This window comes from Mastomys coucha, unplaced genomic scaffold (assembly GCF_008632895.1).
Source record: "Mastomys coucha isolate ucsf_1 unplaced genomic scaffold, UCSF_Mcou_1 pScaffold5, whole genome shotgun sequence".
Taxonomy (NCBI): Eukaryota; Metazoa; Chordata; class Mammalia; order Rodentia; family Muridae; genus Mastomys; species Mastomys coucha.
The window spans coordinates 99141022-99155638 of NW_022196911.1; the positions used below are offsets into that span (position 1 = coordinate 99141022).

Genomic DNA, 14617 nt, shown 5'->3' on the forward strand with positions numbered 1-14617 from the left:
GTCATTTCCCTTTTCAGCCTCGCAGCTCTGAAGGTAAGAACTTGTCTCTCACCACACGCCATACTCAACACAAATAGGAAGTCTCTAGGCCCTTGGCTTTGGGCTATCCTGAGGGTTATGATTGGATTAGCTAGTCACAGGACAAAGACCAGAGGGACTGAAGCATTCAGGAAATTCTAAGATAGATGCTGCATTTACATTCCCATAATTGATTTTTCCTTGGCAGTTGCCTGGATCCAACAGTATGACTGGTGTGATGGTAAAGAATTACAGAGGGCACAGAGTAGGTAGGTGCAGATTTATAGACAGATTTTTGCCGCCTACAAACAATGTACCAACTTTTCTGGAACAGTCTTTTCATCTGTGACAAAGGAATAATAGTGGCATAATCAAACTAAGCTTGTTAAAATTATAGGAATTCATGTATAAAAAGCTTTACCCCAAAGCCTGGTGTGTAAGTGCTCATTAAAGACTAGTGTTGGGAGTAGGGGAGCTCACGAGGCCTCAACCCTAGTCTAAGAACTACAGGCAGTTAAGGAAGGCTAAAAACGGGGGAGAAAATCGTTCTTCCTAGACACATCAGCCCTGAAATCATATACATACAACATTATGCATACTGAACGGGCTATATTTATATATTTAGGAAAACACCCCCCCCCATGTTACAACAATTAAAGAAAAGGTGGGGTGTATATGGGAAGGGTTAGAGGAAGAAAAGGGGAAGTGGGGAAAAGATGTAATTATTATAATCTTTAGGGAAAAAAAAGACTTGTTATGGAAGGTTCTAGTGAGGAATCAAAGGGATAATGTGAAGAAGAGGTCAGTGCAAATCTAGAAACCAAGAAATGGTGAGCCTCGCCTGCAAGCAATCAAGTCTTTTGGCTCAGGGTCAGTGTTACCACACACCTCAATTCACTGCCTCCCGGTTTTAGATTTCCAAAGACCCAGGTCTGCCTGAAGGCTGGAGTGGGGAAGGCAGCTGCGAGCAAACCTGGCTTTCGGTAGGAAAGCCCTCTGTAAGGGCATTTGAGCTCCTAGAGAATCGCAGCCGTGGACTTCAGTGTCTTTCACTTACCCAGGAATGGTAACGGTCCTTAACGGTAGCCGATAACGGCTTACCTGTGGCCCGGTGATTACCAAGGGTGTGCTGCAAACCTTGGACTTTGCAAGCCCTTTACTCGCTAAACTCTCATTCAACATGGAACTGCAACTCCCAGCATGCCCCGCGACCACCCTGTAAGGCGTAGAGCTCCCTTCGTCTTAGAGCGCGGCTGAACCTAGGGGCTTCCGGAATTGCCGCCCGCTCCCCCAAGGCAGCGTCCCTTCATGATTTCTGGGTTTTGTAGTCCACATCGGTACAGTTTCTGGAGGACAAGCCACCCTTAGTGTCAAATTTCTTCACACAAACTACAAAGCCCAGAATACAGCGCATATTTCCCCTGTCCAATAGGAGCCCTCCATGTAGCGGGGCGCGGAGTCCGGCTCTCGCAACCCAAGATGGCGGATGAGAGTGAGACAGCAGTGAAGCTGCCGGCACCTTCGCTGCCACTGATGATGGAAGGGAATGGAAACGGCCATGAGCACTGTAGCGATTGCGAGAACGAGGAGGACAACAGCCACAACAGGAGGTAACGAGATCACCGTAGCCCAATTCCTGTCCGGTCTCCCACAAGCTAGGTATCTGGGGTGCGGGGAAGTCACCGGGAGCTTAGTCTAACCCCACCCCCATGTTCTTATTGGCTAAGTCATTGAGATCCTGCCTAGCTATTGGTTTTTGCCTTTGTCATTTACCAGGATGGGTGCTCAGCTATTAAGGGTCGGAGACGTGCAATACTTTTATTATATAAAAGTTCTGTATAGTGTACCACTCCCTTGTTTCAGGCACGATAGGGGAAGAGGACATTTTGAACGGTGGGCTTCAATAGTACAACGCAGAGCAATCTAGAAACTGCAGTTCAGAAGGGACATCAGTTATAAAGATGTATGAGAAACGTGACAAGCAATAAACTAATAATAAGACATTTCGTTGTAGTTCACAGTCAGTGAGGAAATTCACTAGGCTACACAAGCCATGTATATAATTATGTTGTAAAATATAACTGCCAGACAATTCCAAAATGTAAACTCACTATGAATCCTATGTTATTAGCGATGTGATAATGTTTTGATTTATTCAGTATCTATTGCCTCAGATAATCAGTGGGTATTATTTAAAGAGTCAATTTCATTGTACCTTTACTTTGTTAATTTAGTGAAGTGCCTCAAAGCTTCAACAAACTGATTTTGCTTCTTGGAGAACACGTGGTATTTGTGGGGCACTACTACACATCTTGTACTTTAGGGTCTCCCTGGGGGTTTGGTTTGTTATGTTTGTTATGTGTCTTTCTAGACAGGTTCTTACTATGTAGCTATGACTGGCCTGGGATGTGCAATGTAGAACAGATTGACCCTAAACTTGGGATGATGTTCTTGCCTTTCAAGTATAGGGGTTCCTGTTACAGGCCACTGTATAGATCAGGGTCTTACTATAAGTAATTTCTGTCTTTTGTTACTAGACAAGAAGAAATGGGCCAGATATTTGAGAATTTGGTATTTGTTTTGTTTTTCTAATCAGTACATCTGTAAGCCAGTCACAGGAAATGATTTTTTTTTGTTTTTTGTTTTTGTTTTTTCGAGACAGGGTTTCTCTGTGTAGCCTTGGCTGTCCTGGAACTCACTCTGTAGACCAGGCTGGCCTCGAACTCAGAAATCCACCTGCCTCTGCCTCCCAAGTGCTGGGATTAAAGGCGTGCGCCACCACCGCCCGGCTTGGAAATGATGTATTTAAGTTCACATTATTTTCCTGCTGCTCTAACGCCCACACCCTATCTGTTTGTATGTATGTATGTATGTATGTATGTTTGTTTGTATGTATGTATGTTGTTTACATATATATATTTTGTGTAGAGACTTGTGGATGTGTGGTTGTCTGAGTGTGTGAAAGTCTGGTTTTTATAGCCAGGTTTTGTTATAGCCAACTTGTCATTAGCTGTAGCCGGCAGCTCTTAGCTCCCCCTTAACCCAGTTAAAGTTGAGATGAAGATAGAAATTTGTTGTAGCCTTTGGCTACACTCTATTTATTCTTCTATCTTAAAGATGACTGAGCAAAGGATTAAATGATCGGTAATGTGACTGTGGTGAAGTTTTAGGCTTAAAAAAAGATCTAGCCTCTTGTTCTCTAACCAGCATGGGGAAAAAAAATCACAAGAATGTGGCAGAAAAGGAAGCTCGCCAACTTTGATTTCATGACTGTTCTGTTGCTGTAATTCACAGCAGGTCTAATGTAACAGCCTGATAGAAGACAGCTCTTCCCAAGAATGAAGAGCTGAGAAGGAGGAGTAGGCGCTGGAGGAACACAGGCCAGGCCTCCCAGGGACAAACCCCTCAGATGAGAGGGCTGAGTGGGAAAGTCCCTTCAGGAGTAGAAGCACAACTTTTTCTTTGTTCATTCTATAATTGCTCTAATTTTCTCTGTGAATATGTTGTCCTAATGGGTATCAGTCTTTTTATTTTATTTTTTTAATAGGCTTGTACGATGAAAAACAACAGTTTGCAAAACGTTGCCAGGACTCGAGATAGAGTTTGGCCGTAGAGCCCGTTCTCACCATGTCTCAGGCTCTGGCGCTCACTCACAAGGATGAAAACCAAGAAAATCCTGTTTGCCAGGAAGTTCTTTGTTTCAGTTGTGGTACCACAGAGTGATGGCCCCCTTTTCCTAAAATCTAGGAGTGATCCCCCCCGGGGGGTGTTCTATTACAGGATACGGTTTGAGTGAGCAAGTTATATTAGTATACCACATCTAGGGGTCCATGAAAATGAAGTAGTTTGCAGGTGGCAGGTCCTAGTCAGAAGCAGATCTACCTCTGATGCATAGACTTAGCATTTTCCTTTAGCTTTCAAGGCAGAGTAAGTGTTTTTGGAAAGAGACGACATTGCCCTGGGGAAAGTATGAACTTTGGAGTTATTCATACCTGCTCTGAGCAGGGTGTGGTGGTGCAATACCCCCACCTCCAGTCCCGCCCCAGCTTCTCTGTGTAACCCAGGCTGTCCTGTAAGTCACTCTGTAGACCATGCTGGCCTACCAAGATCCACCTGCGTTTGCCTCCCAGGTGCTGGAATTATAGGTGTGTCCCACCCATAATTGCACCAGTTGGTGCGATCTGGTAATCCTAGTGCTCTGGAGACAAAGGCAAGTAGATCTCTGTGAGTTCAGGGCTAGCCTGGCATATGTAGCAGAGCAGCCAGGACTATATAGTGAGACTCCATCTACAAAAACAAAATGAAACCTTTTATTTTAAAATCTGGTTAAGGTACTCAGTCAGTAGTGTGATCTTGGGAAAGTTTCTTTATCTACGGTTGCTTCTGAGGGCGGAGAGGAGCGTTCAGGATGCAGCTCCCCTTTCCTGCTCTTTCTTCTGAGGGCAGAGAGGGGCGTTCAGGATGCATCTCCCCTTTCCTGTTCTTTCTTCGTGCCTTTCGCTAACTTTCCCCACGTTGTCTTCTGTTAATTTTACAAACTCCATTCTTATAGCTTTATTATAGCAATAAATAATATCTTTTTTTTTTTTTTTTTTTGAGACAGGGTTTCTCTGTGTAGCCTTGGCTGTCCTGGAATTCACTCTGTAGACCAGGCTGGCCTTGAACTCAGAAATCTGCCTGCCTCTGCCTCCTAAGTGCTGGGATTAAAGGCGTGTGCCACCACTGCCTGGCAATAATATGTCTTGATAATTTATTGAGTGTGTCTAGGTCTCTGTCTCATGGGCTATTAAATGAGAACAAGGATTATGTCCTGAAGATGCCTAGTGCTTAGTAGGTGTTAGTGAGTGAAGGCAAATATTAAAGAGACTGGCCTAAGGTTAGTGCAGGATTTCATGTAACCCGGACAGCCCTCAAACTCATTTTGTATTGAGAACAATCTTGAATTTTTAGTTCTCCTGCTTTCTCTTCTTTAGTTCTAAGATTGTGGGCACATTTCCAGTTTTAGACTACATATATACTATCAACAATAAATCTTACGTGGGGAGGGGTGGGGGCTGAGTTCTCTCCTCCCATCTTGTTAATGCAGTCTTCCGCTGTTTCTGCCTTGTTGTGCATGCTGGGTTAACTGCTCTCAAGCTTCCGGGTGCTTCTCATCTCTGCCTTGCGTCTCCTTACGGGGCCCTGAGACTGCAGGTGTGCCGCCACCTGCGGCCTGTCTGCATGGCCCGTGTGGACAGAACTCAGGTCGCCAGTCAGGCTTGCTCACCTTTAGCACACCTTCCTACCTCCATTGCTGAAATACAGGAACCAGCCACCCTCCAGTTTATTACGGAAGCCTTCCCCTTTTTCTTTTTGAACTGTTTCTTGCCTATATTCTTTCTTGTTTTAAGTTTTTAATTTTAGCTTAAAAAGTTTTAATTACGTGTATGTGCATGCATATGCAGATACCTGAGGGAGGCAGAAAAGGGCTTCAGTCCCCTGGACCTGAAACTTATACGTGGTTGTGAGCCCTCAACAACCTCTGAGCCATCTCTCCACCCAGCCCCCTAAATTAGTGCATTTAAAATTTTTATTTATATACTGGGCAGTGGTGGCGCATGCTTGTAATCCCAGTACTTGGGAGGCAGAGGCAGGCAGGTTTCTGAGTTTGAGGCTAGCCTGGTCTACAGAGTGAGTTCCAGGACATCCAGGGCTACACAGAGAAACCCTGTCTCGAAAAACAAACAAACAAACAAAACATTTATTTTGCATATGGGTGTGTGTATGTATGTGGGTGCACACATGCTACATGCATGTGTGGAGGATGAGAGACAATTGTGTCATTTTGTCATTCCACCATGTGAGTCCCAGGGATGGCACTCGGGTTCTCAGGCTCCGAAGCAGATGCTTTTCCCCACAGTGACATTTGCCGTCCTCTTCTGCTTTTGAAATGGTATCTTAGGGGTTTTCCTCATGTCCTGATCAAAAGATACTGTCGCCTATGAAGACACTTATGAAAAAGTGCTGGTGTATACTGTAGCATGTGTTTGTAATCCCAGTGTTGAGAAGGCCAAGGCCAGAGGATTGCCAGGAGTTTGAGGCCTGTCAAAGCTACAGAGTGAGACCATTTCAAAGCAATGCACATAAGAAGACAAAGAGAAGCGAGTAGATTTTCACTTTGAGAAGGCGTTCTAGTTCACTTTCTGTTGCTTGGATAAAGGTTTATGTAGCTTACAGTTCCAGGTTGAGGTCCATTGTTGAGGGGAAGTCAGGACAAGACACTGAGGAGGAACTCAGCTTGGGGGCTCACCCCTTCACTTGTGCTTAGCCAGTGCTCCTCCACTGTTTTCACACTTACTCTTGTGTGTGTGTGTGTGTGTGCGCGCGCGCGTGCGCGTGTGTCTGCGCGCGGGTGTGCGTGTGCTGTATGTCTGCTGTATGTATGTCTGGGAGCCTGAAGAGGACATCTGTTCCCCTGGAGTTATAGATGGTTGTGAGTTACCCTGTGTGGACCCTAAGAACCAAACTTGGGTTCTCTAGAAGAACCGCTAGGACTTTTTCAAAAGACAGGACCTTACTTGCACTGGGCTCGCCTTGAACTCACAAGAGCTCCACCTGCCTCTGTCACCCAAGGGCAAGGATTACAGGCAACTGGCACCATGCCCAGTGCTAATTGCTAGGCCATTTCTCTGGGCTCTTAGTTTTTTACTTTTGGTTTTTTGAGACAGGGTTTCTCTGTGTAGCCCTGGCTGTCCTGGAACTTGGTCTTTGGACTAAGCTGGCCTCAAACTCACAGAGATCCTCCAGCTTCTGCCTCCCAAGTGCTAGGATTAGAAGTGTGCCCCACTGCTCCCCAGTTAATTTTCTTTCTTATGGAACCTTGTGCCTTGCCCACAGTAGGCTGGGCCCTCCTGTATCAGCACTCAGAACAAGTCCTAAAGCCAATCTGATTTAGACAGTTTCTCAATCCAGTCTCTCCTCTCAGATGACTCTAGGCTGTGTCAGGTTGACAATTGCTTGCAACTAGGGCAGAAGGTAAACTTGCAGAGCTTTCCCTCCCTTGGTCCCAGAGCGGCTTGCTATGGGCTTCTTGCTCCATGGAGCACTTGGGAAGGTCTTTCAGGCACTTTGCTCCATCTCTCTTTAGCTTTTGGTCTTTCAAAACTAGATCAAAACAGAAATGAAGAGAACTCTCATCACTGCTATCAAATAAGTATTCTAATTACGTTCCCTAATTAAATGGCAGTTTAAAAAGAAACTAATCAAGAGCCGCTTTCAAAGAGAAGAAACTGGAGAGCAAAAGAAATTAAAAGCAAATGAAGCCTATTTCGGGCTGCCGGCTGGTCCTGCTGCTCTCCCACATTGTTGAGCTGATACGCTCACTCAGCTTTGCCAGGCTGCCAGTTAACCCTTACTCTCTGAAGCTCAGCGATGGGTGGTTGGATGGGGGGGGCTTCTGTAGCCTTTTCCTCTCAATTTTTTAAAAACCTGAAGTCTTTATTTAAAAACAAATTTATTGCATTTACTTATTGTCTGTATATTATGTGAATGTCTTGTGTGTGCATAGTAAGTTTGTGGGAGCAACCACATGGGTTCTGGAGATCAAACTTAGGTGATCAGACTTGGCCATGAGCACCTCTGTCCACCCCATCTTATCTGCACCTCCATTCTTGCTGTTTTGTTTTGTTTTGTTTTGTTTTTGTTTTTGTTTTTGTGGTTTTTTTTTGTTTTTTCGAGACAGGGTTTCTCTGTGTAGCACTGGCTGTCTTGGAACTCACTCTGCAGACCAGGCTGGCCTTGAACTCAGAAATCCGCCTGCCTCTCTGCCTCTCTGCCTCCCAAGTGCTGGGATTAAAGGCGTGCCCCACCTGCCCAGCTTGCACCTCTATTCTCGTTTGCTTGTTTGTTGTTTATTTTATTTTGTTTTGTTGAGACAGTCTCAGCTTGTATCCAAGACTTAAGACTTGTGATCCTCCTGCCTCAGCCTCCCAAAGGGCTAGAATTACAGGCCTGAGCCGCAGTCCCTGCTTCAGCAAGCTCTTTTCTTAAAGTCTCTTTCTGATTCCTCAGAAGGAGCTGTCCTTCCCCTAAAGCACAGGAAACACACTACTCTCTACAGTAAGCACCTAAAACTAACAACTGGCGTGCCTTGCCGGGCAGCCCGTCTAGTGCTGCTGATGGTGATACAGCTGAAGGGTGACTGCTTGCTGTTAGTATGTGCTCATCTCACTCAGGAGCGCCAGTTCTGATTTTGTCATGAACCTCCACCTCATGCTCTGACACTAGAGGATCAACTTGGGGCTGTGTTCTCCTCTGGGGATGATCTTTGTGTCCTGGCTTCTTGTTGTTTGTTGTGGTTGTTGTCGGTGATGGTGGTGGTGGTGGTGAACTGATGTTCAGACCCAGGTCCTTACATGTGACAGGGACAACCACTGAGCAGTATTCCCAGCTCCTGCATCCTGTAGCAGCAGGAGTCCTCTTTGGATCTCTTCAGCAACCTGTGGGTTTTCTCAGACTAGGCAGTAGGTAGCAGTGGAGTCAGCCAGCCTTTTAACAGGCCTGGATCTCGTTCAGTGGACATGGGTTGAGGACTGAGTAGCATTTGGTCTGAGCTTTGACTTGCCAGGTCCCAATGCACCAGACAAGCTGTTGAGTTTCCCTGCCTATCTCCTCATTTCAGTCTTGTTTTCCGTTAGCCCTGCTGGCCCAGCTTTTATTCTGCTATATCATAGTCTTTGTGAATTCCTTAAAAACAGCTCTCCTCCATGACAGGAACCCTCTAAACATACACAGAGTCAAAGGTGTCAGTAAAAGTGGCCTTCTGCAGTTCTTGCTTTCTCAGCCTCCTGTAGTTCCTGCCTTCTTAGCCTCCTGCAGTTCCTGCCTTCTCAGCCTCCTGCACTTCCTGCCTTCTTAGCCCCCTGCAGTTCCTGCCTTCTTAGCCTCCTGCAGTTCCTGCCTTCTTAGCCTCCTGCAGTTCCTGCCTTCTTAGCCTCCTGCAGTTCCTGCCTTCTTAGCCCCCTGCAGTTCCTGCTTTCTCAGCCTCCTGCAGTTCCTGCCTTCTTAGCCTCCTGCAGTTCCTGCCTTCTTAGCCTCCTGCAGTTCCTGCCTTCTTAGCCCCCTGCAGTTCCTGCCTTCTTAGCCCCCTGCAGTTCCTGCCTTCTTAGCCTCCTGCAGTTCCTGCCTTCTTAGCCTCCTGCAGTTCCTGCCTTCTTAGCCTCCTGCAGTTCCTGCCTTCTTAGCTTCCTGCAGTTCCTGCTTTCTCAGCCTCCTAGTGCCTGTGGGGCCAGAGTCATGTAGGATTCACAATTAAGTTTTTGTTTTTTGGGTTTTTTTTTAATTGCATGTTTTAAATGTGTGTAATTGTGAACGTACAGATATGTCACAGTTACACATGTGTATGTCAGAGAACATCTTAAAGGACATCAGTTCTCTGTATGTACATGTTCTACCATGTAGATCCTGGGTTCAAGCTTAGGTCATCAGGGTTGGCGGTGGGTATTTTACCTGCTGAGCCATCTGCCCAGCACCTGCAATCTAACTCCTTGGTGTGGATATGTAGAGTTTGGGGTGTGATATCCAGTGACCCAGCAGCCACAGTAGTACAGAGAATGTGCCACTGATCTGACTCATGCCTCCTGGCTTCCTCCTGAATGTCCTTATAAATGTCCCTCCGTTCTTCCAAGGATTGTTGGGTACTCCGTCACAGCCCTAAGGGGAACTTCATTTGCAAAGGGTTCTCCTGATGTCAAAATCAGGATTTATTTCGGTACCTTTCTGTGGAAAAGTTACATGATAGTCCCAAGAATTAGCTTCTAGCTTGCCTTTTCTTTTTTGTATTTTTGAGACAGGGTTTCTCTGTGTAGTCCTGGCTGTAGCTTCTAGCTTTCAGAGACAGAGAATTGGGGCTGGAGTCATGGTTTGGCCTTCAAGAGTTTGTCCTGCTCTTCCAGAGGACTAAGTTCAGTTCCAGCATGCACATCAGGAGGCTTATAACTGCTTGTTACTCTAGCTCCAGGGAATCCAACTCCTTCTGGTCTCCGAGGTATAAACATACACACTCATAAAATTAAAAAATTAGGCGGCTGGTGAGATGGCTCAGCAGTTAAGAGCACCGACTGCTCTCCCGAAAGGTCGTGAGTTCAAATCCCAGCAGCTACATGGTGGCTCACAACTACCTGTAATGAGATCTGATGCCCCCTTCTGAAGTGTCTGAAGACAGCTACAGTGTACTTATATATAATAAATAAATAAATCTTTAAAAAAAATTAGGGCTGGTGAGATGGTTCAGCGGGTAAGAGCACTGACTGCTTTTCCAAAGGTTCTGAGTTCAAATCCTAGCAACCACATGGTGGCTCACAGCCATTTGTCATGAGATCCAACGCCCTCTTCAGGTGTGTCTAAAGACAGTTACAATGTGCTTACATATAATAATAAATAAATCTTTAAAAAGAAAAAGCCTAGGAGGTTGGTGAGATTGCTCAGCGGGTAAGAGCACTGACTGCCCTTCCAAAGGTCCTGAGTTTGGATCCCAGCAACCACATGGTGGCTCACAACCATTCATAATGAGATCTGACACCCTCTTCTGGTACAGTCTGAAGACAGCTACAGTATATTACACCAGAGCGAGTGGGGCCGGCAGAGGTCCTGAGTTCAATTCCCAGCAGCCATATACATGATAGCTCACGGCCATCTGTAAAGCTACAGTGTACTCATACAACATAAAAAATAAATAAAATAAATCTTTAAATAAATAAAAAGCCTATTAAAAATTAAAGCTATGGTCCCATAGGCCTTTAATGTCAGCACTTGGGAGGCAGAGGCAGGCAGATCTCTGTGAAGCCAGCCTGGACTAGAGTGAGTTCCAGGACAGCCAAAGCCATTTAGTGAGATCCTGTGTCCAAAAAAAGGAAGAAAAGAAAATAAAGCCACATGCCCAGGTACACAAGAGGCTGGCTGGCATGAGAGAGTCTTGAGTTCAAGGTTTGCCATGATGAGTCCTCTTTGCAAGCAAAGCAAAAGAAGGAAACAGGTGACCAAAAGGGCAGTGGCCAGGAAGCTGGTGGCTGAAATCTCAACCAAGGCCCAGAAGAGCACAGCTCTCTGGTTTTCTCAGCGTGTCAGCCCAGCTGTCTGCAAACAGCGCTAGAGATGTTTCACTGACCTCTTTTGGGCTGTAGCTTTTCTGAGTTTTATTTTAGTCCTGTGCCTAGAAAGCATCAGGCAAGCATAAAATTGTTGAACTCCTCGCTGTGTGCAGTATAATGGGAGGGGTTGTGAAGAGCAGCTGTTTGAGGTGGCCTCCACACTCTGAACATTTTTAAAATCATTGGGAAGCGAAGAAAGAAACCCATCATTTTATGTAAATAATTATATGTATATAATGTTTTAGAAGATTATAATTTTAAAGCAGATGTCAGTGAGAGTTGGAGGAGTCAGAGATGGCTTTCAGAATGAAACATGGCTTATCCTCTACACACAGCAAACTCTCTGTCTTCCTGCCTGAGCATCCTAGCGCTGACCCGATAGGCGGGAGCCACCATGCCTGCCCTTCCTCGGTACTTCTAACACCTGCTCTGTTACACTAAAGCTTCATTCTTGGGCCTGGTGTGAGAAGACAGTCAATGGCATGGCTCTGGAGGCTTCCTGGATATGTCCTATAGGACAGTAGTTTTCAACCTTTGAGTCATTACCCCCTTGGGGTCACATCAGATATCCTGCATCTCAGAGATTTATATTATGATTCACAACAGTAGAGAATTACAGTTGTGAAGTAGCGATGAAATAAAGTTATAGGTTGGGGGTCACCACAACATGAGGAAGTGTATTAAAGGGTTGCAGCATTAAGAAGATTGAAAACCACTGGATGATACGGTAACATAGGGGAGAAAGGTCCGCATGTCTTTAGAGAATGGCTTGTTCCTAGTGACTGGCTAGCTAACTGGTGACCAGGTTTCCTCATGGAAGCAACAGGCAAATTGCTGTGAGGTCCTTCCCAAGGCTGGAGGTTCAGTATCCTCTCCCCGTAAGAAAGGATTTTAGTTTCCAGGCACACATCTGAGTGTTTTTTGTCCTGTAAGAGGGAGAGGAGGCCTGTGTTATGGACTCGTCATGTTGTCAGGAAGTTCTGTGCTCCTTCTGCTCATCTGTCAGCTCGCCCTTCCCTCCCACCCACGCGCACCCGGCACTGTTCTATTTTAGAAGCACGAAGGCTCATTTTCCATCTCCTCCTCCTGCCCTGATTTTGTACAAGAGCATCCATAAGATTTCTTGTGTGTTTGAATTTAAAATTTAGGGTCTTTATTTTAAAATGACATTTCTGTGGAGTGTAATGGCACATGCCTTTAAATCCAGCATTAAGAAAGCATAGGCAGGCAGATCTCTGTGAGTTCAAGGCTAGACTGGTCTACTCATACATTCCTGGACAGCCAAGGGCTATACAGAGAGGCCCTAAAAGACTTGAGTGTGGTGGTTTATATTTATAATCCTAATATTCCAGAGGCCGAAGCAGGAGAATCACCATGAATTCAAAATCAGCCTGGGCTACAGTGTAAGACCCTGTCTTACACATGCCACAGTGTGTATGGGTCAGAGGATGAGGATGTGGGGCTGATTCTCCTCCTACCTTTATATGGATCTCAGGGGTTGAGTTCAGGCTGCCAGGCTTGCATTCCAGGAACTTTGCCTTGCTGAGCCATCTCAACAGCGCCGCTGAAGATGACATTTCCTAATGGCTTTTCATCTGCCCTGAATCTGTCATTCTTCCAATTCTTCCTATACTTGTTAGGTTAGTTGTTGAACGAACACACACACACACACACACACACACACACACACACACACACACGTACACACACAGTACATAGCTCCTAGCTGTCCCGAATCTTCCTGCTTCTGCCTGCCAAGTGCTAGGAATAACGTAAGGCGCCCAGCCTTACTTAAATTGATCAGTTCTGCTTTACAATGTGATTGGTGGGCTGCAGGGATAGCTCATGGGTTAAGAGCCTTTGCTCCTCTGCAGAGGACCTGGGTTCAGTTCCCAGCACCTACATGTTGATTCAATCTCTATATAACTCCAGTTCCAGGAAATCTGATGCCCTTTCCCAACCTCTATAGACACCAGGCACATAGGGTGCACATACACATGCAGATGAAACACTTAGCCATATAGAATAAGTAAGCCTTTAAACAGGTCTAGACTATGACTTGCATGTTCTGCATGAACATCTCAGTTCCCAAAGTAGATGCGTCCTGCCTCCCAAGGGCAGAGTCCATTCTATTCTCTGCTTTGTGTTTTGGACCGAAAGGACCAAGTTAAACTTTGGTTTGCTGTAATAAGTGTGTGCTTCCAGTCTGTCTCTGGCTTGTATTTATGAGATTACTGTTTCAGTTTACTAAATTCTGACATGCCCTGGAATATTCAACCAAGACTCGGGCCTAAATCTCCTGGGTTCATGCAGTCTTGTCCCATCCTTCCAAGTAGTAGGCCCGCACTTACCGCCTTACCCGTTTTCCAATCCCTCCAGCAGGCGCATTCTCAAAGCCTCTGAGCTGGTAGCTTACAAATAAGTTATTATAATTGCCTTGAATAGTACTGGATTCCCTGGTGTCTCTGCAGATTCAGTTGTCCCCCTTTTGGGGGACGTACGTGGTCAGTGAGAGCATGACAAGATCTGCGTTCTCACAGTTGTGGCTCAGTACCTCAGTAGAATGAATTATAAAATGAAGACATAAAGCCAGGCGTGGCGGTGCATGTCTTTTGTCATAGCACTTGGGAGGTAGAGGTGGGAGGACCTCTTTGAATTGAAGGCCAGCCTGGCCTACACAGAGCGACTGTCTCAAAACAAGACAAACTACTACCCAAACCAGAACAAGAGTACATACAGTCTGTGGTCTTTCTACAGAAGTGAGGCTCAGAGTATGACAGTGCATGTGGCCTCTCTTCTGAAGCGGCCCAGGAACGTAGGCTAACTGCCGACTTTCTTTGACAGTTTCACTATCTAGACCTGGCTGGTTTGGAATTCCCTCTGTAGACTGAGATGGCCACAAACTTAATGATCTCCCTGCCTCTGCCTCCCCGGATCCTGAGTTACAGGCTTGTGCCACCATGCTCAGCCAAGAAAGACATTATATAGTGATTGGCACGCTTCATAAAAACCAGTACAGTTGAGAGGGACCATTTATTCCCATGTAAAATTTTAGTAAATGTCCCATTGGTAACATGCATTGCTTTTTTTTTTTTTTTAATTTATTTTATTTATATGAGTACACTGTAGCTAGCTGTCTTCAGACACACCAGAAGAGGGCACCAGATCTCATTACAGGTGGTTGTGACCCACCATGTGGTTGCTGGGAATTGAACTCAGGACCTCTGGAAGAGCAGTCGGTGCTCTTAACCACTGAGCCATCTCTCCAGCCCCATGGCTTGCTTTTTATACCTGTTAATGTCCCATTGGTAACTAAACATAAATTGCTTTGTGTACCTGTTCATGTGTGGTTTTGAGACATGGTCTTGCAGTGTAGTCCTGACTGGCCTGGGACTCCCAGTGTTGACCAGGGCAGCCTTGAACTCATGGCAGTAATCCTGTGTCTGTTTCCCAAAGATGAGATAGCACACCTG

General features: G+C 45.7%; 1 protein-coding gene across 2 annotated transcripts in view; it reads left to right on the top strand.

The window, feature by feature from the left end:
* The first annotated feature begins 1164 nt into the window (after positions 1-1164).
* Positions 1165-14617, top strand: part of Nmt1 (N-myristoyltransferase 1) — a 38854-nt gene continuing 25401 nt past the window's right edge. Inside the window, exons 1-2 of one of the 2 annotated variants that reach the window (XM_031351430.1) lie at positions 1165-1355; positions 1451-1628. In XM_031351430.1, the coding sequence (XP_031207290.1) occupies positions 1498-1628 (131 nt within the window). In that variant the 5' untranslated portion in view covers positions 1165-1355; positions 1451-1497. The remainder of the gene's footprint in view (positions 1356-1450; positions 1629-14617) is intronic. The other variant, XM_031351431.1, reaches the window with a different exon arrangement.